The sequence below is a fragment of the Oratosquilla oratoria genome, chromosome 26 (assembly GCF_046742065.1).
Source record: "Oratosquilla oratoria isolate Oo_2021 chromosome 26, ASM4674206v1, whole genome shotgun sequence".
NCBI classification, from domain to species: Eukaryota; Metazoa; Arthropoda; class Malacostraca; order Stomatopoda; family Squillidae; genus Oratosquilla; species Oratosquilla oratoria.
The window spans coordinates 23,945,056-23,970,055 of record NC_134802.1 but is presented as its reverse complement, the minus strand read 5'-3'; the positions used below and the strand labels follow the sequence as shown (position 1 = coordinate 23,970,055).

Below are 25,000 nucleotides of genomic sequence, written 5' to 3'. Positions count from 1 at the left end.
CTCTTATCACCACTCTCATTTTCCTTTCATGCAAGAAGTCTTACATCCACTTTAGTTTGCCCTGTATTCCTCCTGCAGTTTCTAATTTGTTTAGCACCTTATTAAAAGCTTTTTTCAGGTCTATATAGGCACAATCAGCCCATCCATCTCTTTCTTGCATTATATTTGATAATCTTGAATAAAAACACATCGAGTTTGTGACACATGATCTTCCTTGTCTAAATCCAAACTGCCTTGGATTTAGTATATTGTTGTTGTTGTTGTTGTTTTTCAAATGCCTTACCCATCTAATTTTTATCATTCTTTCACAAATTTTAGCTACCGTACTTGTAAGAGAGACCGGTCTATAATTAGTAGGGTCTTCCTTGTTTCCCCCTTTACTTACTGATACTATATTTGCTCTTTTACAATCTTCTGGAACTTTTCCTTCTTTCAATGAACTGCTTATTAGACTATGTATTTTGTCTGTTAGTTCGTTCCTGCATTCTCTCAAAATTCAGTTTGCCATTTCATCTGGACCATGCGATTTTCTAACATCGAGATTACTCAAGTGATTCATTATTTCTTTCCTTGTTACTTCTATCTCTTTCATAGGGGGGACGTTTCCCTCACACTCGACATCTCTAAGTTGTATGTTCTTCCTCGTAAACACTGATTTAAAATTATTGTTCATAATTTCTGCCATTTCTATTTCCTCTGTGTATTCTATTCCTCCTTGTCGTAGTTTCACTAATTCGTTTGTTTTTCACTTTGTTGTTTACAAATCTATAAAATAGTTTTGGTTGATCTTTACATCTTTTCTATGACATCCTTTTCTTATTTTCTCTTTTCTTCTCTGCACACTTGTATATATTCACTTCTATAACCAGTATATATTTTCCATTTTCGGGTCTTTTGTCTTTCTTCCATTTTATCCAAGCTTTATCCATTTTGTCTTTTAACTCGCTACATTTTTTGTAGTACCAACATTCTACATATCCTTTTTCTTATATTTATCTTGGAACACTTTTCCACTCCTTCTTTATAATTTTTTGTCAAAATTCTCCATTTCTCTTCTACTGTTGTCTCCAGATCATTCTTCCCATTTCTATATTTTTTTCCCATGTATTTTTCTTCATTTAGTTCCAGTTCAGCCAATATGTAGTCACTTTTACTTATTGGTGTCTTATATTCAAACTTGTCCACTATTTCAGGTTCTGATGTGATTATTAGGTCCAGTCTTGATGGTTCTTTCTCATTTCTATACCTAGTACTCTCTTGTGTCAATTGTGTCATTGTATGTTCTATAATAATATCAAGTAGTACATTTCCCAATAAGTCGTCTCCATCCTGCACTGTCATCTCTTCCCAGCAGATTTCTTTACAATTAAAGTCAGCCATTATAACTATTCTTCTTTCATCTTCCATTATCTTATTTAGTGTTATCCTTGTGTCTTCTAACATATTCTTGTGTTCTCTCTCTTCCCACGAAGCCATTTTAGGAGGCACATAATTTACCAGAAACTTCCTGCTCTTCTTGTCCCTGTCCTCTATTTCCATCATAATCATCTCCACTCTATTCTTTCCATATGTGACATTCCTCACATTTATATCCTTCTTAGTCAGGAACATAACTCCACCACCTCGTCTTACTTCCCTGTTTCTAATCCAATGATTATATACACTATATTGTACAGTGTTGGGTGGTAAGGGGCCTTTCGATTTTGTCTCCACAATTCCCATTATGTCATGACCTTTTTCCTTCAGGTAATCTTTCAGTTCATTCAAGCCTGTTATTAATCCATCTATATTTGTGAAGGACACTTTTAATTTTCTATTACCTCCATCCTGTTTTCTGTTTTCCTTCTGTTTTTCTCTCCTATGAACCATTTCCTTACTTTAATATCCACTACTCTCCAATTCAATTTCTTTGTCTGACTCTGTTCTGTTCTCGTTTTTTTTTTTCTTAGCTTCAGTTTTTTTTCCTTCCTCTCTTTCCTCTTTATTCATCTCTTTTTATCCACACTTGTTCATACTGATCACTTTCTGCTAGTAGTAGTAGTAGTAGTAGAGAAGAAAATTAAAAGGTGCAGATGGAGAGATGATACTGGAAGAGAGGGCAGTGAGAGGAATGTGGGCAGATTATTTTAGGGAGTTGCTAAATATGAAGGAAGATAGGGGGGGAAAGGCAGTTGCAGTGGGAAGCTCTAAGAAAATGAGAGTGACGAGTGAGGAAAATGAAAGAGAAATGGGGAAAGATGAAGTGAAAGCAGCTGTTGAGATGATGAAAGCAGGTAAGGCACCTGGGTTGGACGGATGCCACCCAGAATGTCTGAAGAAAAGAGGTACAGTTATGGTGGACTGGCTGGTGAGGTTATTATTATTTGTTTAAGGGAGGGTAGAGTGCCGGAGGACTGGAGGAGTGCCTGTATAGTTCCGCGTTACAAGGGAAAGGGGGGAACAAGTGTGAGTGTAGTAGTTACAGAGGGATGAGCTTGTTGAGTGTAGTTGGGAAGGCTTATGAGAGGGTCTTGATTGAGAGGATTAGGAGAGGAACAGAGGGAGTAATTGGTGAGGAACAGTGTGGTTTTAGGACAGGTAGGGGTTGAATAGATCATATTTTTGTGTAAAGACAGATATGTGAGAAAGCTATAGGAAAAGGTAAGGATGTTTTTTTTTTGGGGGGGGGCTTTTATGGGTCTGGAAAAGGTTTACGACAGGGTAGACAGGAAGGCACTGTGGGAAGTACTGCAGATACATGGGACAGGAGGAAAACTGTTAAGAGCAGTCAAGAGTTTTTATGAGAGTAGTAGAGCTTGTGTTAGGATTAGAAATGTAGAGAGTGAATGGTTTGAGGTAAAGTTGGGACTTTGTTAGGGAGGTGTTGTGTCACCCTAGCTGTTCAATCTATACATGAATGGGATGGTGCGAGAGGTGAATGCAAGGGTAGTGGGTCAGAGATTGGAGATGGTTAAAGAAAATGGAGAAAAGTGGAAAATAAGCCGGTTGTTGTTTGTTGACGACACTGCGCTTTTAGCAGGATCAGAGGAGGGATCGAGGAAGTTAGTGACAGAGTTTGAGAAGGTGTGTGAAAGAAGGAAGCTGAAGATAAATGTGGGCAAAAGTAAGGTGATGAGATGTACAAGGGGAGAGAGTGACAGCAAGCTGGAAGTGAGCATTAAGGGTGAGAGACTGGAGGAAGTGGATAGTTTTAGATACTTGGGTGCAAATGTGGCAGGAAAGGGAGGAGTGGGGGAGGAGGTAGAATGTAGATTGAGAGAAGCCTTGGTGGATTAAAAAGTGTAATGAGAAATAGACATCTGGGAATGGATGCTAAGAGGTCATATAAAGGAGGGACTGTGCCAACAACACTGTACGGGGCAGAAACATGGAACATGAGAGAGGAAGAGGGAAGGAGTTTGAATGTGTTTGAGATGAAATGTCTGAGAAGTATGATAGGGGTCACTAGGCTAGATAGAGTGAGAAATGAGGAGGTGAGAAGGAGAATAGGGGTGGAAAAGGAGATGGGAGATAGGGTTGATGAAAGAGTATTAGGATGGTTTAGACACATGGAAAGAATGAGTGAAGAAAGATTAGTAAAAAAGGTGTGGAAGGCAGAGGTAGAAGAAGTGAATATGAGGGGGGGGGTCCTAGGATGAGATGGATGGATGGGGTGAAAGGGGCATTACAAAAGAGAGGAATGTCTGTTGAGGAATGACGGGAGAGGTATGAAGATAGGGGTGAATGGAGAAGGGTTGTGTATAGATGAGGCTGTGATGCATGAGGGGGAATGGGTGGGGTATGCGGGGTGAGGAAGTATGTATGGGAAAAAAAAATTAACGCAGCCCGAAGGGATTTCTCCCCGTCTTCTCCTTTTCTGCATGAAGGGAAGGAGAGGGGGGGTCGCCGAATTTATGAAGCGGCCTTGCTGTGGATGTGCTGTGTCTTGCGACACTGCTTCTGACCCTGGGCAGTGGACAAGATGTAGGGATGACCCGTCATCCAGAAGGTGCCAAAATGAGAGGGAGGGAGGAGGATGGAGAGGAGTGGAATATGTAGGGAATGGATTGGACGGGAGTGGTTTCTATTTATTTTTCTATTTGGCTACCCCTGTGTAAGGGGGAAAAGCCTTTGGTATATGTATGTATGTACTTTCTGTTTTTTTTTTTTTTTTTTTTTTTTACGTTCTCTGCTGTCGTTTGTGACCTGAATTTAACTTTAATTGGTCTGGTATTGTCTATACTGTATTTCCCTATCCTATACATTTATTTGATTTCTTTAAATATTTTCATATCTTTTTTACTTTTTCTTTCTCATCTCTTACTCGTGTAGTCCTGTTTTGACTATGCCTTTCTTCCATCCCTGATATAATTATACATTTCTTTTTACCTGCTAAGTCTCTTACTATATTATCCTTCTCTCTCATCACTTTAATAACTGTGTCACTAGTGTATTCCTTCATCTGTTCTTTCACTATATCTCTAAATTTAATTTTGTTATCCTCCTGAACTTTTTTCCAACTACTTATCTCTTTTGCTATGTATCTTTATTCTCTTTATTATCACTCTTTAATTTATCAATCTCATCCTTTACTTCTTTTAACTGTCTTTTTAATTGATCTATTTCTTTATTACGGTTTTGGTTCTTATTTAGTTCTTACAATTTATCAACTCTTTGTGTAATTAGTGCGAGTTGGCTAAACCTCCCATGATTCGTTAATTTTTTTTATTTTTTTTTCCTCTACACTTGGTAATCGGGGGAGGTTGCCATCTCCTCCCTAATCAAATCCATAGAAATAATTATCTCCACTTTATATTGAGCTGCTCTTATCTATATTCCTACTTTTAATCCCTTTGCTAACTTCGACTTCAGCTGTGTCCTATGCACATCTTTTGTTTACAACGATTCTGACGTCCGGGGCCCGTTCTTCCCCTTCCTCATTTTCTTTCATTTTCCTCATTAATCCCTACCTTCCTTTTCTTTATCTGCCAACCACACCACGAGCTTTCCATTCTCTACTAATAGAACACAGGTGCTCCCTCGTCGTTAAGATTCACGAAAATTGCGGGGGTGTTTTCTGGAGTTCCAATCTTCGCCGTCATTCTGACGATTGTATTTACCTAGTTGTATTTACCTAGTTGTATTTTACGGGAAAGGGAGCTATGCTCGTGATGTCCCGTCTTCATATCTCACTTTATCTAGATTGTTTTTAAATTCATGTATTGTTTTTGCACACACCACTTTCTCATCTAACTTGTTCCAAATGTCTATTACTCTGTGGGGAAATCTGTTCTTTTTCAGGTCTCTTCTATAACTGGCTTTCTTGATTTTCTTTCCGTGTCCTCTTATATTTCTACTATTCCATTTTATTAGATCCTCTCTATCAATAGTTTCTATGCCTTTCATGATTCTATAAATAGTTATCAAGTCTCCTCTCTCTCTTCCTTGCTCTAATGTCTGTAGCTCAAGTTTTGCTAGCCTCTCGTCATATGATAGTTCTGAGAGTGTTGTTGCCAATTTTGTAGTTGCTCTTTGTATTCTTTCAAGTTTTATTATGCATTTTTTTGTACTTAGTGACCACTTCGTCGCTGCATATTCCAATCTTGGTCTTATCAAAGTGAATAGTATTTTCTTCACCATTTCTTCATCCAGGTATGTAAATGCCACTTTGATTGCTCTTGTTAAAGTATAAGTTTCTCCAAGAATTTTGTTTATATGTTTCTCAGGGGACATATTATTCATAATAATGACACCCAGGTCCTTTTTATTTTCTACTTTTTTATTTCTTCTTCTCCCAATTTATATGATCCCACTATTCTTTTTTGCTTCTTTCAAATTCCATTATACTACACTTCTTAATATTGAATTCCATCTCCCACTTCCTACTCCATTCCCATACTTTATTGAGATAATTCTGTAGCGACTCACAATCTTCTTCAGTGTTCACTTTTTTCAACAATTTTGCATCATCCGCAAAGAAGCTCATATAACTTTCAATTTCTTTATCCATATCATTAATATATATAGCAAACATTATTGGGGCCAGAACTGTTCCTTGTGGAACACCACTTATCACTTCATCCCAATTAGAGTGTTTGTCTCTTATCACCACTCTCATTTTTCTTTCTTGCAAGAAGTCTTCCTTCCACTTCAGCAGTTATGCCTCATGTAGTTTCTAATTTCTTAAGCAAGTTCTTATGTGGCACCTTATCAAAAGCTTAATTCGGGTCTAGAAATGCGCAATCAGCCCATCCATCTCTTTCTTGTATTACATCTATTGGTCTTGAATAGAAACACACTAAGTTTGTGACACATGATCGTCCTTGTCTAAATCCAAATTACTTTGGGTTTAGTACGTTGTTTTTTCCAAATGCCTTACCCATCTAATTTTGATCATTCTTTCACAAATTTGAGATATCGTACTTGTAAGAGAGACCGGTCTATAGTTATTACGGTCTCCCTTGTTTCCCCTTTATATATTGGTACTATATTTGCTCTTTTCGAATCTTCTGGAACTTTTCCTTCTTTCAATGAACTGTTTATTAGACTATGTACTTTGTCTGTTAGTTCATTCCTGCATTCTCTCAAAATCCAGTTTGCCATTTCATCTGGTCCATGCGATTTTCTGACATCGAGATTACTCAAGTGTTTCATTATTTCATTCTTTAATACTTCTATCTCTTTCATAGGGGGGACTTTCTCCTCCCATTCGATATCTCTAGTTTGTATGTTCTCCCTTGTAAACACTGATTTAAAATGCTTGTTCATAATTTCTGCCATTTCTATTTCCTCTGTGTAATCAACTCCTCCTTATCGTAGTTTCTCTAATTCTTCTTTGTTTTTTCATTTTATTGTTTACAAATCTGTAAAATAGTTTTGGTTGATCTTTACATTTTTCTATGACATCTTGTTCGTATTTTCTCTTTTCTTCTCTGCACACTCGTACATATTCATTTCTATAACTAATATATATTTTCCAATTTTCAGGTCTTTTCTCTTTTTTCCATTTTGGCCAAGCTTTATCCCTTTTGTCTTTTAACTCCCTACATCTTTTTTTTTTTTTTTTTTTTGTATCAGCACTTTACATAATCTTTTTCTTGCTTTTGTCTTGGGACATACTTTTACACTCCTTTATAATTTTTTGTCAAAATATTCCATTTTTTTTTCTTCTCCTCTTGTTTCCACCTTGTGTATTCTTTCCCAGTGAGCTTTTTGAAAGAATTCTCTTAATTTATATAAAAAAAAAATCATATATCAATCTTCCTTTCTATATTGTTCCTTTTTTTTTATGTATTTTTCCTCATTTACTTCCAGTTCAACTAATATGTGGTCACTTTTACTTATTGGTGTTTTATATTTAATCTTGTCCACTATTTCGGGTTCTGATGTGATTATTAGGTCTAGTCTTGATGGTTCTTCCTCATTTCTATACCTAGTGTTCTCTTGAATCCATTGCGTCATTGTATGTTCTATAATCATATCAAGTAGTACATTTCCCCATAGGTCGTCTCCACCCTTTACTGTCATCTCTTCCCAGCAGATTTCTTTACAATTAAAGTCACCCATTATAACTATTCTTCTTTCATCTTCCATTATATTATTTAGTGTTATCCTTGTGTCTTCTAACATATTTTTGTGTTCTTTCTCTTCCCACGAAGCCGTTTTAGGAGGCACATCATTTATTACAAACTACCTGTTCTTCCCATCCCTGTCCTCCACTTCCATCATAATCATCTCTACTCTATTCTTTCCATATGTGATATTCGTCACATTTATATCCTTCTTAGTCATGAACATAACTCCATCACCTTGTTTTACCTGTTTCTAATCCAATAATCATATGCACCTTTCAATTTTGTCTACAATTCCCATTATGTCCGGTTCTTTTTCCACCAGGTAATCATTCAGTTCGTTCAAGCCTGTTATTAATCCATCTATATTTGTGTAAGACACTTTTAATTTTGTGCTACTTCCATTGTGTTTTCTGTTTCCTTTCAGTTTTTCTCTGCTATGAACCATTTCCTCACTTTCATATTCACTACTCTCCAATAGAATTTATCTTTTTCTGACTCTATTCTTTTCTTGTTTTCCCTTAGATTCTAGTCTTTTTGTTTTTTCCTCCTTTCCTCTTTATTCATCTCTCTTTTTATCCATACCTGTTTATATTCATCACTGTCTGCTAGTTTCCCTGTTTTTGCTAAGATATTCTCTGCTGTCGTTTGTGACCTGAATTTAACCTTAATTGGTCTGGTCTTATCTCTATTGTATTTCCCGATCCTATGCATTTCTTCTATTTGTTTCCCTATTTCTGGTTCATCTTCTTGAACTACTTCTAATATCTTATTTACTTTTTCCTTTTCTTCCTTTATTCTTGTAGTCCTATTTGGATTATACTTCACTTCCATCCCTTATATAATTAAACTTTTTTTTTCGCTAAGTCTCTTACTATATTCTCCTTCTCCCTCATCACTTTAATAAATATGTCCTTAGTTTGTTCTTTCATCTGCTGTTCCATTATACCTCTAAATTAAATTCTATTGTTCTCATGTACTTTTTTTCAACCACCTCTTTTGCTATGGACTCTTTATTCTCTTTATTATTATTCTTTAATTCCTCATTTTCTTCCTTTACTTCTCTTAACTGTCTTTTTAATCCTTCTGTTTCTTTAGTTAGGTTCTGGTTCTCCTTAAGTTCTTCCAGCTTATCAACTCTTTGGGTAACTAGAGTTAATTGGTTAAACCTAACCTCCCATGTTTCGTTCATTTATTTTAGTTTCTCCTCTAGATATACTAGTAGGGGGAGGTTGTCATTTCCTCCCTCATTAAATCCATGGAAATGATTATCTTTACCTTCCATTGCTCTGCTCTTATCTATATTTCTAATTTTTACGTTTTTACTAATCTCTTCGACATCACCACTGTTGTCTTCCCCTCTCTTGTCGACATGGCGTCTGACTTTCTGGGCCCTATCTTCCCCTTCCTCATTTCCTTTCATTTTCCTCAGAAATCCCTCCTCTTCTCCTTTTTCTTTGCCTTCCCACTATACCACGAGCTTTCCCTTCCCTATTAATGCAACAAAAGTACTCCCTCGTTGTTGAGTTTGATGAAACTTGAAGTTTTCTTGGAGTTCCAAACTTCGTGGTCACTTCGACCGACGTGTATTTACCTAGTTGTATTTACCTAGTTGTATTTTACGGGAAGGGGAGCTATGCTCGTGGTGTCCCGTCTTCATATCTCATTTTATCTAGAATGTTTTTAAATTCGTGTATTGTTTTTGCACACACCACTTTCTCATCTAACTTGTTCCAAATGTCTATTACTCTGTGGGGAAAGCTGTTCTTTTTCAGATCTCTTCTATAACTGTCTTTCTTGATTTTCTTTCCGTGTCCTCTTGTATTTCTACTATCCCATTTTATTAGATCCTCTCTATCTATGCCTTTCATGATTCTATAAATAGTTATCAAGTCTCCTCTCTCTCTTCTTTGCTCTAATGTCTGTAGATCAAATTTTACTAGTCTCTCTTCATATGATAGTTCTGAGAGTGTTGGTGCCAAATTTGTAATTGCTCTTTGTATTCTTTCAAGTTTTGTTATATATTTTAGTTTTGTTTTATATATATATTTTTTTTACTTGGTGACTCACAATCTTCTTCAGTGTTCACTTTTTCCAACAATTTTGCATCATCCGCAAAGAAGCTCATATAACTTTCAATTCCTTTATCCATATAATTAGTATATATAGCAAACATTCTTGGGGACAGAACTGTTCCTTGTGGAACACCACTTATCACTTCATCGCAATTAGAGTATTTGTCTCTTATCACCACTCTAATTTTTTCGTTCATGCAAGAAGACTTCCATCCACTTCAGCAGGTTGTCCTTTATTCCTCCTGCAGTATCTAATTTCATAAGCAACTTCTTATGTGGCACCTTATCAAAAGCTTTATTCAGGTCTAGAAATGCACAATCTGCCCATACATCTCTTTCTTGTATTACATCTATTAGTCTTGAATATAAACAAATTAAGTTTGTGACGCATGATCGTCCTTGTCTAAATCCAAATTACCTTGGATTTAGTACGTTTTTTTTCAATGGCTTACCCATCTAACTTTGAACATTCTTTCACAAATTTTTGCTATCGTACTTGGAAGGGTAGTGAATGGTGGGATGAGGAAATGAAGAAGGTTGTAGAAGAGAAGAAGCGAGCTTTCACAGATTGGTTACAAAGTAGGACGAGGGAGTCATATGAGACGTGCAGGGAAAAGAAAAGAGAAGTAAAGAAAAAGGTAAAGGAGGCAAAGAGGAGAGCAGATGTAAAATGGGGTAAGAGTATGACAGAAAATTTTGAAAGTAATAAAAAGATGTTTTGGAAAGAAATTAAGAGAGGAAGAGGAGGTGAATCAAGTAGAGAAGAAAAGGTAAAAGGTGCAGATGGAGAGATGATAATGGAGGAGGAGGCAGTAAGGGGAAGATGGGTAGAATATTTTAGGGAGTTGCTTAATGTGAAGGAGGATAGGGAGGGAAAGATAGCTGCAGTGGGAAATGCTAAGAAAATGAGAGTGATGAGTGAGGAAAATGGAGGAGAAATAAGGAAGGATGAAGTGAAGGCAGCAGTTAAGATGATGAAAGCAGGTAAGGCACCTGGTCTGGATGGATGCCATGCAGAATGTCTTAAAAAAGGAGGTATAGTGATGGTGGACTGGTTGGTGAGGTTATTTAATGTTTGCTGGAGAGAGGGTAGAGTGCCAGAGGACTGGAGGAGTGCGTGTATAGTTCCACTTTACAAGGGAAAGGGGGACAAGTGTGAATGTAGTAGTTTCAGAGGGATTAGCTTGTTAAGTGTAGTTGGGAAGGCTTATGGTTGGATCTTGATTGAGAGGATTAGGAGAGGAACAGAGGGAGTAATTGGTGAGGAACAGTGTGGGTTTAGGACAGGTAGAGGTTGTGTAGATCAGATTTTTGTGGTAAGACAGATATGTGAGAAAGCTATAGGTAAGGGGAAGGATGTTTTCTGGGCCTTTATGGATCTGGAAAAGGCTTATGACAGGGTAGACAGAAAGGCACTGTGGGAGGTTATGGGGATATACGGGATAGGAGGAAAGTTTCTGGGAGCTGTCAAGAGTTTTTATGACAGTAGTAGAGCTTGTGTTAGGATTAGAAATGGAGAGAGTGGGTGGTTTGAGGTAAAGGTGGGACTTCGTCAGGGATGCGTTATGTCACCCTGGCTGTTCAACTTATACATGGATGGGGTGGTGCGAGAGGTGAATGCAAGGGTAGTGGGTCAGGGATTGGAGATGGTTAAGGAAAATGGAGAAAAGTGGGAGGTGAGCCAGCTGTTGTTTGCGGACGACACTGCGCTTGTAGCAGGATCGGAGGAGGGATTGAGGAAGCTGGTGACAGAGTTTGGGAGAGTGTGTGATAGAAGAAAGCTAAAGATAAATGTGGGTAAAAGTAAGGTGATGAGATGTACAAGGGGTGAAAGTGGCAGTAATCTGGAAGTGAGCATTAAGGGAGAGCAATTGGAGGAAGTGGATAGTTTTAGATACTTGGGTGCAAATGTGGCAGGAAAGGGTGGAGTGAAGGTGGAGGTAGAATGTAGATTGAGAGAAGCGAGTAAATGCCTTGGTGGTTTAAAAAGTGTAATGAGGAATAGGAATCTGGGAATGGATGCTAAGAGGAAACTGTATGAAGGAGTGATTGTGCCAACAGCCCTGTATGGAGCATAAACATGGAACATAAGACAGGAAGAGAGAAGGAACTTGAATGTGTTTGAGATGAAGTGTCTGAGAAGTATGATGGGGGTTACTAGGCTAGATAGAGTGAGAAATGAGGAAGTGAGGAGGAGAACAGGGGTGGAAAGGGAGCTGGGAGATAGGGTGGATGAAAGAGTATTAGGATGGTTTGGACACATGGAAAGAATGAGTGAAGAAAGACTAGTAAAAGAGGTATGGAAGGCAGATGTGGAGGGAGTGAACATGAGGGGACGTCCTAGGATGAGATGGATGGATGGGGTGAAGGGGGCTTTGGGGAAGAGGGGAATGTCGGTTGAGGAAGGAAGGGAGAGGACAGAAGGAAGGGGTGAATGGAGAATGGTTGTATATGGAAAATGTTTGGTTGCATGAGGTGGATTGGACGGGGGAATGGTGGTGAGGTAGTGTGTGTGAGCAAAAATTTTGACGCAGCCCGAAGGGATTTCTCCCCGTACTCTCATTTATATGGGGGGACGGAGAGGGGGGGTCGCCGATTTAATGAAGCGGCCTTGCTGTGGATGTGCTGTGTCCTGCGACACTGTTTCTGACCCAGGGCAGTGGACAGGGTGCAGGGATGACCCGTCATCTAGGAGGTGCTAAGATGGGAGGGAGGGTGGAGGGGTGTGGAGTGTTTTCGGGGATGAAATGGGTGGGAATGTTTTTGTGCCTTGTCCTTTTTGGCTACCCCCCTGGTAAGGGGGAAAAAAGCCTTGGTATATGTATGTATGTACTTGTTAGAGAGACCTGTCTACAGTTAGTAGGGTCTTCTTTGTTTCCCCCTTTGTATATTGGTACTATATTTGCCCTTCTTCAAATTTTCGTAATTTTTCCTTCTTTCAATGAACTGTTTATTAAGCTATGTATTTTGTCTGTTAGTTCATTCCTGCATTCTCTCAAAATCCAGTTTGCTATTTCATCTGTTCCATGCGATTTTCTGACACCGAGATTACTCAAGTGTTTCAGTACTTCATTCCTTCATACTTCTATCTCTTTAATAGGGGGGACTTTCTCCTCCCATTCGATATCTCTAGGTTGCATGTTCTCCCTTGTAAACACTGATTTAAAATGCTTGTTCATAATTTCTGCCATTTCTATTTCCTCTGTGTATTCAACTCCTTGTCGTAGTTTCTCTAATTCTTGTTTGTTTTTCAGTTTGTTTTTTACAAATCTGTAAAATAGTTTTGGTTGATATTTACATTTTTCTATGACTTCTTTTTCATATTTTCTCTTTTCTTCTCTGCACACTTGTACATATCTATTTCTATAACTAGTATATATTTTCCATTTTTAAGGTCTTTCGTCTTTTTTCCATTTTGTCCAACCTTTATCTCTTTTGTCTTTTAACTCCCTACATCTTTTGTTGTACCAGCATTTTACATATTCCTTTTCTTGCTTTTGTCTTGGGACATACTTTTACACTCCTTTATAAATTTTTGTCAAAATGTTCCATTTCTCTTCTACTGTTGTTTCCTCCTTATCTATTCTTTCTCAGTGAGCTTTTTGAAAGAATTATCTTAATTTATTTTAAAAAAAATCATGTATCAATCTTCCCTTTCTCTATTGTTATTATTTTGTTTTTCGTGTATTTGTCCTCATTTAGTTCCAGTTCAACTAATATGTGGTCACTTTTACTTATTGGTGTTTTATATTCAATCTTGTCCACTATTTCAGATTCTGACGTGATTATTAGGTCCAGTCTCGATGGTTCTTCCTCATTTCTATACCTAGTATTCTCTTGAATACATTGCGTCATTGTATGTTCTATAATCATATCAAGTAGTACATTTCCCCATAGGTCGTCTCCACCCTGCACTGTCATCTCTTCCCAGCAGATTACTTTACAATTAAAGTCACCCATTACAACTATTTGTCTTCCATCTTCAAATATCTTATTTAGCGTTATCCTTGTGTCTTCTAACATACTTTTGAGTTCTCTCTCTTCCCACGAAGCCGTTTTAGGAGGCACATCATTTACTACAATCTTCCTGCTCTTCCCATCCCTGTCCTTCACTTCTATCATAATCATCTGTACTCTATTCTTTCCATATGTGACATTCCTCACATTTATATCCTTCTTAGTAAGGAACATAACTCCACCCCCTTGTTTTACCTCTCTTTTTCTAATCCAATAATTATATACACCATGTCCTACACTGTTGGGTGGTAGTGGACCTTTCAATTTTGTCTCTACAATTCCCATTATGTCCGGTTCTTTTTCCTTCAGATAATCATTCAGTTCGTTCAAGCCTGTTATTAATTCATTTATATTTGTGTAAGACTCTTAATTTTCTGCTACTTCCATCGTATTTTCTGTTTCCCTTTTGTTTTTCTCTGTTATGATCTATTTCATCACTTTCATATTTACTACTCTCCAATAGAATTCCTTTTTTTCTGACTTCTTTTCTGTTTTTTGTTTTTTTTAGCTTCTTGTCTTTTCGTTTTTTCCTCTTCTCTTTCCTCTTTATTTATTTCTCCTTTTATCCATACCTTTTTATATTGTTCACTGTTAGTTTCCTTTTTTTCTTTTTCTTTTTTTTTTTGCTAAGATATTCTCTGCTGTCGTTTGTAACCTGAATTTAATCTTAAGTGGTCTGGTCTTATCTGTACTATATTTCCTGAGTCTAGACATTTCTTCAATTTGTTTCCCTATTTCAGGTTCATCTTCCTGAACTAATTCTAATATATTGTTTACTTTTTTTTTTTCCTCCTTAATTATCGTAGTCCTATTTAAGTTATACTTCTCTTCCATCCCTAATATAATTATACATTTCTTTTTATCTGCTAAGTCTCTTACTATATTATCCTTCTCCCTCATTACTTTGATAACTGTATTTTCAGTTTGTTCTTTCATCTGCTGTGTCACTATGTTTTAAATACAATCTTATTGTTCTCTTGGACTTTCTTCCTACCATGTGCTTCTTTTGCTATGAACTCTTTATTCTCTCTATTATTCCTCTTTAATTCCTCATTCTCATCTTTTACTTCCTTTAGCTGTTTTTTTTTTTCAATTCTTCTACTTTAGTTAGGTTTTGGTTTTCCTTCTTTAGTTGTTCCAATTTATCAACTCGCTGTGCAATCTGTGTAAGTTGACTTGGCCTATTTTCCCAGTGTTGAGCCATTTTTTCTAATCTTTCCTCTAGCCTTGCTAATCGGAGGAGGTTGGCATCCCTCCCTTCATTAATTGCATTGAAATTATTATCTTCACTTTCCACTTTGTTGTTCTTATTTATATTTCTAAACTTAATGATCTTACTGAAATTATTCACTTCTCCTGCGTCAGGTGAGGACCTTTTGTTTATTTATTTTTATTTTTTATTTTTTGTCAGGTGGAGCCCATACGCTTCCTTCCTTATTTCCTTCCATTTCCCTCAGTAATTCCTCCCCTTCTCCTTTTTCATCATCTTCCCACTACACCACGAGCTTTCCCCTTCCCTAAGAATACAAAAAGGTACTTCCTCGTTGTTGAGATCCACGAAAATGTCCCTTCTTCTTCGGAGCTCCAATCTTCTCTGTGAATCCGTCTACTTGTGTGTGTGTGTGTGTGTTTGTAATTATGTATGTAGGTATGTATGTGTACACATATACAGTATATGTATACAAAGAAACCACTATAGCCACAAATAATAATGTACACGTCCACAGGAAGGCCAATCTTGTCTTTGATTGTAACCCAGATAGATCACAGGTCCACGAGGAAGTTCCACGCAACAGAGGAGCAAGCAGACGGGGAAGAGCTACCAAGAAGCATGAAAGACAAAAACAGTCAAAGCAAGCAGACAGGAAAGACAAAAAAACAAAACAAATAAGAAAAAAAGTCAAAGCAAGCAAGCTGAAAAAAAGGAAAAATAAAAGTCTAAAGATGGACTCGCACCTCGAAGGACGAAAGCGTTCAAGAAGAGCAGCGTCTTCGCCACGTCTCGAGGGAGTGTCTGCAAGCAACCAGAAACTCCCCGAGATCCTGCGACGAACCATGGATACCCTCGTGCACATGAGGAACTCACATCCGGATTGTGCAGAGTGAGCCTATGGATGTTATATAAAAAAAAGCTTCATAAGCTAGTTCCAAGAAAAGCATTTCTAAATTTATTGTCTATCTCTGAACCAAAATTTTAAGGGGAAGCGAACTGAGTTAATGCTATCAACGAGAAACCGATATGTTTATAAACAAAAGCACGGGCAGGAAATAAGTAATGTATTTTTTAAATATCATTAAGCATACAGTTTTCTTTGATTGGCATATTCACATACGATCCCCAACAACTCTACTACAAACATTAAGTGTTATGTTATCGGCATCCAAATTGAGATATTTTTCTTTTTAACCTAAACATGCAGTAAACATGTTTAAGAACTCTACCACTATGAAAGGATCTTACATGCACAGCAAACAGTTAGTTAAGAGACCTCAACTACAAATATTCTCAATCCAGTAAACATTCAGTATTTTGAACTGTTTTTAATAGAGGTTTTACCTTTTACATGCAGAGTATATATTCCGGTATGAAAAATATTGAAGCATACAAGCCTAAATTCTAGAGGTAATTAGTACTTAGTAATTTGGGCACATTTCAAGATGTTAAATCATACAAAAATAAATCGGATTTCAACGCAAACTGTACTTGAGATTATTAGCGTTAAAGCATACATATCTTTGTTAAACTTAGCATATCTAGTAGCTGTTTATTAAAGTTTAGAAGTGGAGAAAATTATTGTGGACGCAAGAAAAACAGCTGGAATACTAAAATCGTCTGAATGGATGAAAAATCCAGCTGAGATAGAAGAAAGCTTAGATGCTAGTAACACTGAAACTTCGCTGGGGTATGGAAGTAAGTTGTGGTCACTATGGCTAGAAGCATTAGTGGCGGAGAGAAATTGTTTCACATGAATTACTTTTGTCTGAAAAGTATAGAACATTCGAAAGGAAAAAGGGATCAGAAAAGTGCTAAGTAGACGGTAGATGTGCACAAGATGAACACGATCTTGTTTAAATGGTATAGGCACATGAAGAGAATGGATTGGTTGAAAAATAGTTGACGGAACAAAATGGACAAGTTTCCAAACGAGGGAATAACAAATGTGCAGTGAGAAAGTAGATGCAGAGAAGTTGAAATGGGTGTTACTCAAGGTGAAGTGGATGGAAGAGACTGATCAGAAGAGACAAATAAAAAAGGAAGGATAGGAAGTGGAAGACACAAATAGGAATAAGTACCACTACGAGGGACTTGCTTAAAAGTTAAGAATTAACAGTGGAATAAGCAGAGCGTGTGGATTAAAGAATATATAAAAAAGGGGAGAAGAGGTGGAGGAAGAAAATGATAAAGAGGAAGAGAGAGGAGAGATGAGGAGACAGGAGAAAGAGAAAGAGGAAATATTTTTGGAAGAAGTTTGAGATCTTGTAAAATACAGGGATGGGGATAAGGGGGAAGAGTTGAAGGAAAGAGAGGAAGAAGATGAGGAGGAGAATAAAAAGGAACATGAGGAGAAGAGTAGAATAACAATAATTATTTTTTTATCGACTGGTGGGTTTTATTCAATAAATTAAGTCCCTATCGGTTAGTCTTCTTTACCATTCTCCCATGCTCCCACTCTCACTCTCTCACTGTCATTGTCATTCTGTATCTGTCTCTTTTATTTCCTCCCTCATATTCCTTCTACTTTCACCAAAATATGTCCTCTGTAATATTTATTTTTATAAGTGACGCTTTTTCCTTTCTTCAACCCCTGCAACCTCGTGGGCCGGCGCCTATTCTCCGGACCGACCCCGAGATCGGTTCTTTCCTAAGAAGTGCACCCAGTAGCTATCACTGGCATTCTAGACATTACAGTACTCCCGCAAATAGACCCTGAGGCTAGAAATTGATTAATGATGCATTTTCAATTGGAATTAAACTTATTAATTCAAATATTAGCCAAGAAATATCATGATATATACAATTGCGTGTCCTTAGATTTCGTTGTAACCATATATACATATCAACACTGGATTGAAGAAGAAAAAAAGTGAAGGTTGAGTGTCCCCAGCAAGATTTTGACCAAAGAGACCAAGAAGTACGTCGACATCACCTCCCTCCCTCCATTTCCCTTTACCCTTTCGTCCCAGGTACCAATTTTCATTCTAATTTCGCTCTCGTCTCCGTGGTGGTACCTCCTCAGTATTAAAGAAACTGTACCATGAGGGATAACTACTAATCTCTACTAATCTTTAAAGACAACCGCACACCTCGCCATATACTCAAAGGAACTAAGCGTGATTCTACCATCTGTTCTCAACTCGAAGGAATTACACCAAGAAAACAAATCACTAAGCACGATTCTACCAGTCTCTATCAACCTCTCTAGACAACCATGCACCTGGGAACCTTGTACTCACCCAGGTATCCATGAGGGCAGAGACACTTGTATCCCCCGTTGTCAGTGGGTCTGCAGGAGCCGTGATTGAGGCAAGGGAGTTCGGCACAAGGCGATTCGGCGCACTCGGTGACGTGATTGACCCTCGTTAGCTGGCGGGATCCAGGCCACTTCAGGTCGATGATCTTCCCGTTGATCCGAAGTTCGCGGATGCAACCCACGAGGCCCTCCGTCACGCCCACGTTCTCCCAGACTCTGCAGCGAAAATGAAAGTGGTAACAACAACAAGAGGAGGAAGGAGAAGAAGAAGAAGAAGAAGAATTAATTGACTGATTAATTGTTGGCTCGAGTTTTGTTAATTAGAAAACTCACAGCCTCACAGTGGCTGGCAACGGTCATCAGGACCTCACACTAATCTCTCTAGGTAAGAAATTTTAGACTATTGTCCGTGTTGTATTGATGTAGGATCGTGTCTATGCCACTGTCTGAAATTAATGAAATGAATAGGCCAACTGCCGGTTCTTCGATGAATCAGATGAAATAAAATCGTAGAAATATCCGATAAATCGGGAGAGAACGTCTGGTAAACCAAGGATCGTTTTACCTCTTTTCGGTGGTGGGGACGGACCCAATGTAAACCGGACCCTTGAGGTCGAGGGACCGGAGAGTTCCTGGAGCCTTGCCGATCGCGTCCTCAGAGTCATCTAGACGAAGAATCCCGTCCTTCTGGTACCTCTTGGCCACCACCTGCAAGGAAAGATACAGAGTTAGAGAGAGTGGAGGCGGATCGTGTCCTGTCGAAGCGAGTTCGTAGTAAGGGTAGATTACCACATTAGAATTCCTAGACTCAGAAAGCCATCCAGAAGGAGGGACCGTCCTAGCTCTCTAGGAGTTGGGAGTTCGTGTCGTTAAGTTAATCACGTTATAAACTCTGAATCCCACATTTGTAGAAGAGATACACTTCTGAAGGGTGACTTGTGTAGGGCTGGAGAGGTCCACAGAAGTCTGTCGTAAAATACGAATTATCTTTAACAATTTTTTTTTTTTTTTTAATGTGCGATTCACAGTTTATTTTACGAACTTGTTTGAACATTTGATTCGCATAACTTTGTTATATTACTTGCGATACGTTTGCTAACGGTTACCATATGGTGGGGAATAGGTGTGGAAAAAGCTCTGCAATCACCTGAGTTTAACCATTATATAATGAACAGAGTATACATGGGGAAAATTTCATTAATTCAAACTTACTGGAGGCCACACAGAATCCAAATATTTATGAAAGGTATTGACCATCCATATGTATTTCTGTATCTATTTCTTTATTAACTTATCCATTTATTTATATATTCATCCTGTTCTTTCTTATCTCATTGCCTATTTCTTTATTTCTTCCTCCTTTTCTTTATAGATGTAAAATATAAAGTAAGAATACATGTTGTAATATAAGAATGGTAATAATGTGGAATACGCCCTCCAGCTTGGGTCCCGATTCATTTAAAAAAAGGTCCTTTCAAGACAAACTAACATTTCATGTCCTCTTTAGAACAAAACCAATGAATTAGATCCCTGTGGTTATATCTAAACAGTAGATGTACTTCATTCTAATAAAACTTGAATGACTAAAATGAAAATATATATATATATAAAGAAAGAAAATTACCATAATCTATGTCACAGGATTCTAGATATCAAAATCTATTTATAACTCTGAGATACAATTTATCAGACACGAAATACCTATAAAAAACAGGTGTTTTTGTGGAAACAAAAATTTCATCAAAGAAAACAGGAAATACTTATTTTATCACAGAAAACGCGACTCGCCTTATGGAACCGTTTTCTCTGGACTCTCTCGTGACTTCGAATGAGGGCGGGACCGGAGCCGAGATTATATCGAAGTTCGACGAAGCCGTCGACAAGGGCAAGGCTGATGAAATCACCTCCTCCATCTTCCCTTTGTTGGCTGTAGAGAAGCAGGCCGCTGTCTGAGAACGTCCTGAACTCCATTTCGATCTGGAGAACCAAACAAATAATGAGTTGAATTGAGACAGATAATGTTGTGGATTTGTTCAATTTGGAATGATTTCGGTTACAAAATCTCCTCTGAAACACCAGATGAAACATTCTATACAATGAAATTTAAAATAGTGAATGAAATAATTCTCGGGTAAATATTTTGAGGCCATTTTGGAATACATTAAGATAAACCGATATTTTGATGACGAAGTCTTATTTACTAAAACAAAAAAACACGTAATACCGGCTGAAAATGTACCAACATTGTACTCCTTTATGAACTAGTGGACTTTTATCAAACAACTTATTTACTTATTATTATTATTTTTACACTTTCTGAATTATAATCTTGGCAAAAGATGGTGAAACATGGTGAAACGATTTTTTCTCAAAGAAAACCTAAGGGCCACTGACAGTGAGACTTGAGACAACAACAACAAATACAACTACTACTACTACTACTACTACTACTACTACTACTACTACTACTACTACTACTACTACTACATATGTCTATATATCTATTCGCCTATATACCTACATATGTCTATATATCTTTATATGTCTATATAACTATATGTTTCTATATGTCAAAATGTACAAGGTAGGGGTAGAAGGAAGAGAAATCTTGATTAGTTTTCTAATATAACGTTTCAGGTAAAATTCTACCTTATACCTGTCGATATGGACTACTCTCATGTCTAAATGTCTATATATCTTGATTCCTATACAGTATATCTAAATGTCTATGTATCTAAATGTCTGCACATCTAAATGTCTACATATCTAAATGTCTATATATCTATATCATACATATAAATTTCAACAAGTTCATATGTCTATATGTAGTACATATACTTTGTGTTCTAATTAAATCATAAATTGACGGCCATAACGACACTGTATGAATTCACTAAGCAACATCATTGTATAAAACCTCCTCTTTGGTTACCTGCACTTTGTTGTACGCTTTCATCTTCTTCAGTTCGATGAACGAGGACCCACTGAAGGCCGGAGTTTCGAAAAGGTGTTTAGGTATGATCTGGCAGTTGCGTCCGGAAGTGTACGGCGGACACTCACAGGTGTACCCTCCCACCTGCTCGATGCAGGTGCCCCCTTCCTCGCAGGGGTTGCTCCAGCAGGCGCCTCGGCCAACACCTGTGTCCGTGTCTGCGGAACATCCACAAGAGACATGACAAAGACCGAAATCCGAAGAGGGTCTCAAAGTTCGTGCTAAGAAAGTGCAATGTTGTGATAAAGGGATTCTGTGCAATATCGTGAAGTGCTCTGCCTTACCTGGATTTTTTTTTCATCTATTTAATTAATCCATCTAATTTATTATTTTACTCACCTATACATCGCTGCCGGTTTCCATCAGGGACATATCTGCTTTTACACGTACATATGGCATTGATACACAGTGTATTGGCCACAGAGCAGTCCCTGTCCTTATAACAGAGAGACCCAATCATTCCTAAGGCGCTTATGGTGTATGGGGTCGGGTCGACAGTAAGGATACTGTTCGACAGACTGTTTGTTATCGTTTCCCCAAGGGCGTTGTCGACAACGTACTCTGGGACGAGGAGATGTCTTGTAGATTTGGCCGCAGAGTCACGGTGGGGCTCGGTGTAGAGCACTGCCGTGTAGCGTCGGAGCGGAGGTAACGTCACACCATCGGATTGGTTGCCTTTTTCGAGTGAGGTGGCGTTAACAGGTGGAGAAAGGAAGAAACTCAAACATAAAATAAAATCGAGTGCCTGGGCATGCAAAAATTAAAACTGAGAAAGAAATGGAAGAGCTGTGATTTTTCTTTTTTTTCACAGAGGTAAGGGTGTTGTTATACTTATTGGGTTTTAGTGACATTAGGTCTTATACTTAAGCAGTCACAGCGACTCGAATTCCTACACCACTTTTGGATTTTCAATTCTGCGACCGTTAACGACCACTTAACGGTCAATCAAACAGTCGCAGTCGCAATTCCATTACGACAAAAAGCAATTAGCGTCTTTAGTTCAAAGATTGGAAACCGTACATCTATATATCTAGGCCAAAACAAGTAAATGCAAATGTTTTTAGGTAAATTATATGGCCTAGAAGTGATATGTTTACAAGCAAACTATACGATATATGTCTATAATATAAAAGCCCTAACGATCTCTGCCTTGCGTTAAAGTCTTCAACAAGACTTTCCTGACTCAGATTTAAAAGTAAAATCAGCTTCATTTTTAAGACTTTAGTGAGTCCTGCCTGGTTATCAAGTCCTAAAGAGTCTACCCTGACAAAAACTTTATAGACTTGCCTGTTTTCAAGTCTATTGAGATTACTGCCTTGATAAATATTTTAAAAAACATCCTAAAACCTTCCTAGACTAATCTATTTTGTCAAGGCTGAGGTAGTCTTTGTTCTGCTACAACATCTTTAAGACCATCCTGCCCATGAATTCGAAGACTCTGCAAAATTACTCCACTGGACGTTACCTTCCAATAACCAGGGAATATTACCAAAGCGACATTACATCATATAAGAACCTATGGCCGACGAAGGGTACCTACTTAGTGTACTTCTGAGAGATGGACAACACAAGGAATATCTCCCCCGTAGTTAAACCCCGGACTGGGTCCAACATATATATTCATATATATATATATATGTATATATATATATATATATATATATATATATATATATATGTATATATATACATATATATTCATATATATATATATATGTATATATATATATATATATATATATATATATATATATATGTATGTATATGTGTATGAAATGAACATTCAAAAATACAAAACAATCTATGTTTCACCTCTGTATACAAAACATTACCAACAAATAGTAATTTTCTACAAGTGGAGATCTCCCAAGATGGACATCAGAGAGAATCATCTTACTGTCACTTATATCTGTGAGTGCAGCTCTGAGGGGCTGACACCCGGTCTTCGGGCTGGGCCCAAGATCTTTCTCAAACTCAAGTATATTTCCTCCAACTTTTCACACAAGGAGAGCTGACAACCAATGACTGTTCCCCTCCCCCTTATTGTCGTAAGCCAGAAACACAGAAACGCTAATACAAGACAGACAATAGTCTGAAGTTTATTCCTAGAGATATCTTAAGAAAGACTCGAAAACCATAAGACAAAGAATATGTAGATATAAATATATTAATAAATAAAACCTAATTCTTCTAATACCATACTTCCAGTTTCATTTATTTATATATATTTTTTTTGGGGGGGGAATAACAAAATAAATAAACTAATGAACGAATGAATAGATCTGCTATGACTATACTCTCGAAGTCTGTAAATAATCATCAATAAACAAACAGATAATCCCTAATAGGCAACCTTTCCATATGACACAGAAAGCTCCGACTATCACACGTGCAGACCAACATCTAACGCTCGACATATCCCAAGCCTCTGTAACTAAACAAACTAAACTAAATCAGCTTAACTGCATTCGCGGGCTGAGGAAGGAGGTGCAGTGTGGGTGCAGAGTGGAGGTGCTAGAGTGATCAAACACTTACAAACATGGATGTGTGAGCGAGGTACTAAAAGCATAGCAACAAACAGGTAAATGTATACATCAATACATATATTTATATATCAAGTTTAATGACATTAAATTTAAGTTTATACTAATTAATTCGTATTCATGAAAATTAATACTTGTGCAATTTATATACATACACACACACATACATACACACATATATATACATATATATTTACATATATATATGTATACACACCCACACACACTTACACATGCACGCACACACAAACACACACACACACACACACACACACACACACACACACACACACACATATATATATATATATATATATATATGTATATATATATATAATGTATGCAAATGTGTGTATATATATGTATATATATATATATATATATATATATATATAGGGAGAGAGAGAGAGAGAGACATTCTGACGTATATACATGTATATATATATATGTATATATATATATATATATATATATATATATATATATATATATATATATATATATATATATACATTCTTCGTATAAATGGGCAGGAGATTCTCTCTCAAGCATATTTCATTGAATGAAATGGCAAGCTTGTTGTGACAAAGCTTTTTGTCAATCTTCTCTCTCTTTCGTAAGGCGACTTTGCCTTCCATAGGCAGGAGTCCGAGTAATTCGCCGTATGCCATGATATAGAAATAGGCATAGTCGAAAGCCAAAACGCGTTTTCGCACCTCCTGGTGCTTCTTCAGTGGCAATTGAAGTAATGAAGATTCCATGAAGATCAGCAACTTTTATATCCGGAAGGTGGATGGTGATTGGCTGGATTGCTGCGGGTTAGGTACGGTCTGTTCTCCCATTGGCTGAGCGGTGCGTGACGTCATCAGTTTGCGCCCCAGCACCGTAATGGGCGGACCTCCTAACGCTGGGTAACGCTTGCAGGTCATGGGCTTGTATATTAAGATTTGGGGAAAGATCTTTTATGTATAGAGCCTCCAGGATAGGTAGTCTTCTAGGGTCTTGGTGTGTGGCTAAAATTTCTGTGTTGTTGACCAGGGTTTCCCTTCGTAAGATGGTGTGGTGAGTATCTTTGGAGTGATTCTTAGGAGCACCTGCTGTCAGATGGTATGACAGTCTACGCGACAGCTTCATGGTGGTCATACCAATATAGGAAGAAGGTTGGGTTGCGCAGTCCCCAAGGTTACACGTATACCTATATATAGCATGAGATCTCTGAAGTTTATCGGTGATGGGCTTGTTGTTGTTCTTGATGAGTAGGCTTGATGTCTTCTTATTTTGGTAATATATGTTAAAAATAATTTTGGTGTCTGCGGAAGTCGGCTTGATGTTCCTTCTGATTATTTGCTTC

General features: G+C 37.6%; 1 protein-coding gene across 4 annotated transcripts in view; it reads right to left on the bottom strand.

Annotated features, from left to right (window-relative positions):
* Positions 1 to 25,000, bottom strand: part of LOC143039420 (agrin-like) — a 375,875-nt gene that overhangs the window by 45,239 nt on the left and 305,636 nt on the right. For 3 of the 4 annotated variants that reach the window (XM_076209437.1, XM_076209440.1, XM_076209438.1), the window contains 5 exons: positions 21,446 to 21,781; positions 21,047 to 21,264; positions 19,903 to 20,091; positions 18,680 to 18,822; positions 18,098 to 18,330 (listed from right to left, as the gene is read on the bottom strand). In XM_076209437.1, the coding sequence (XP_076065552.1) occupies positions 18,098 to 18,330; positions 18,680 to 18,822; positions 19,903 to 20,091; positions 21,047 to 21,264; positions 21,446 to 21,781 (1,119 nt within the window). The remainder of the gene's footprint in view (positions 1 to 18,097; positions 18,331 to 18,679; positions 18,823 to 19,902; positions 20,092 to 21,046; positions 21,265 to 21,445; positions 21,782 to 25,000) is intronic. The other variant, XM_076209439.1, reaches the window with a different exon arrangement.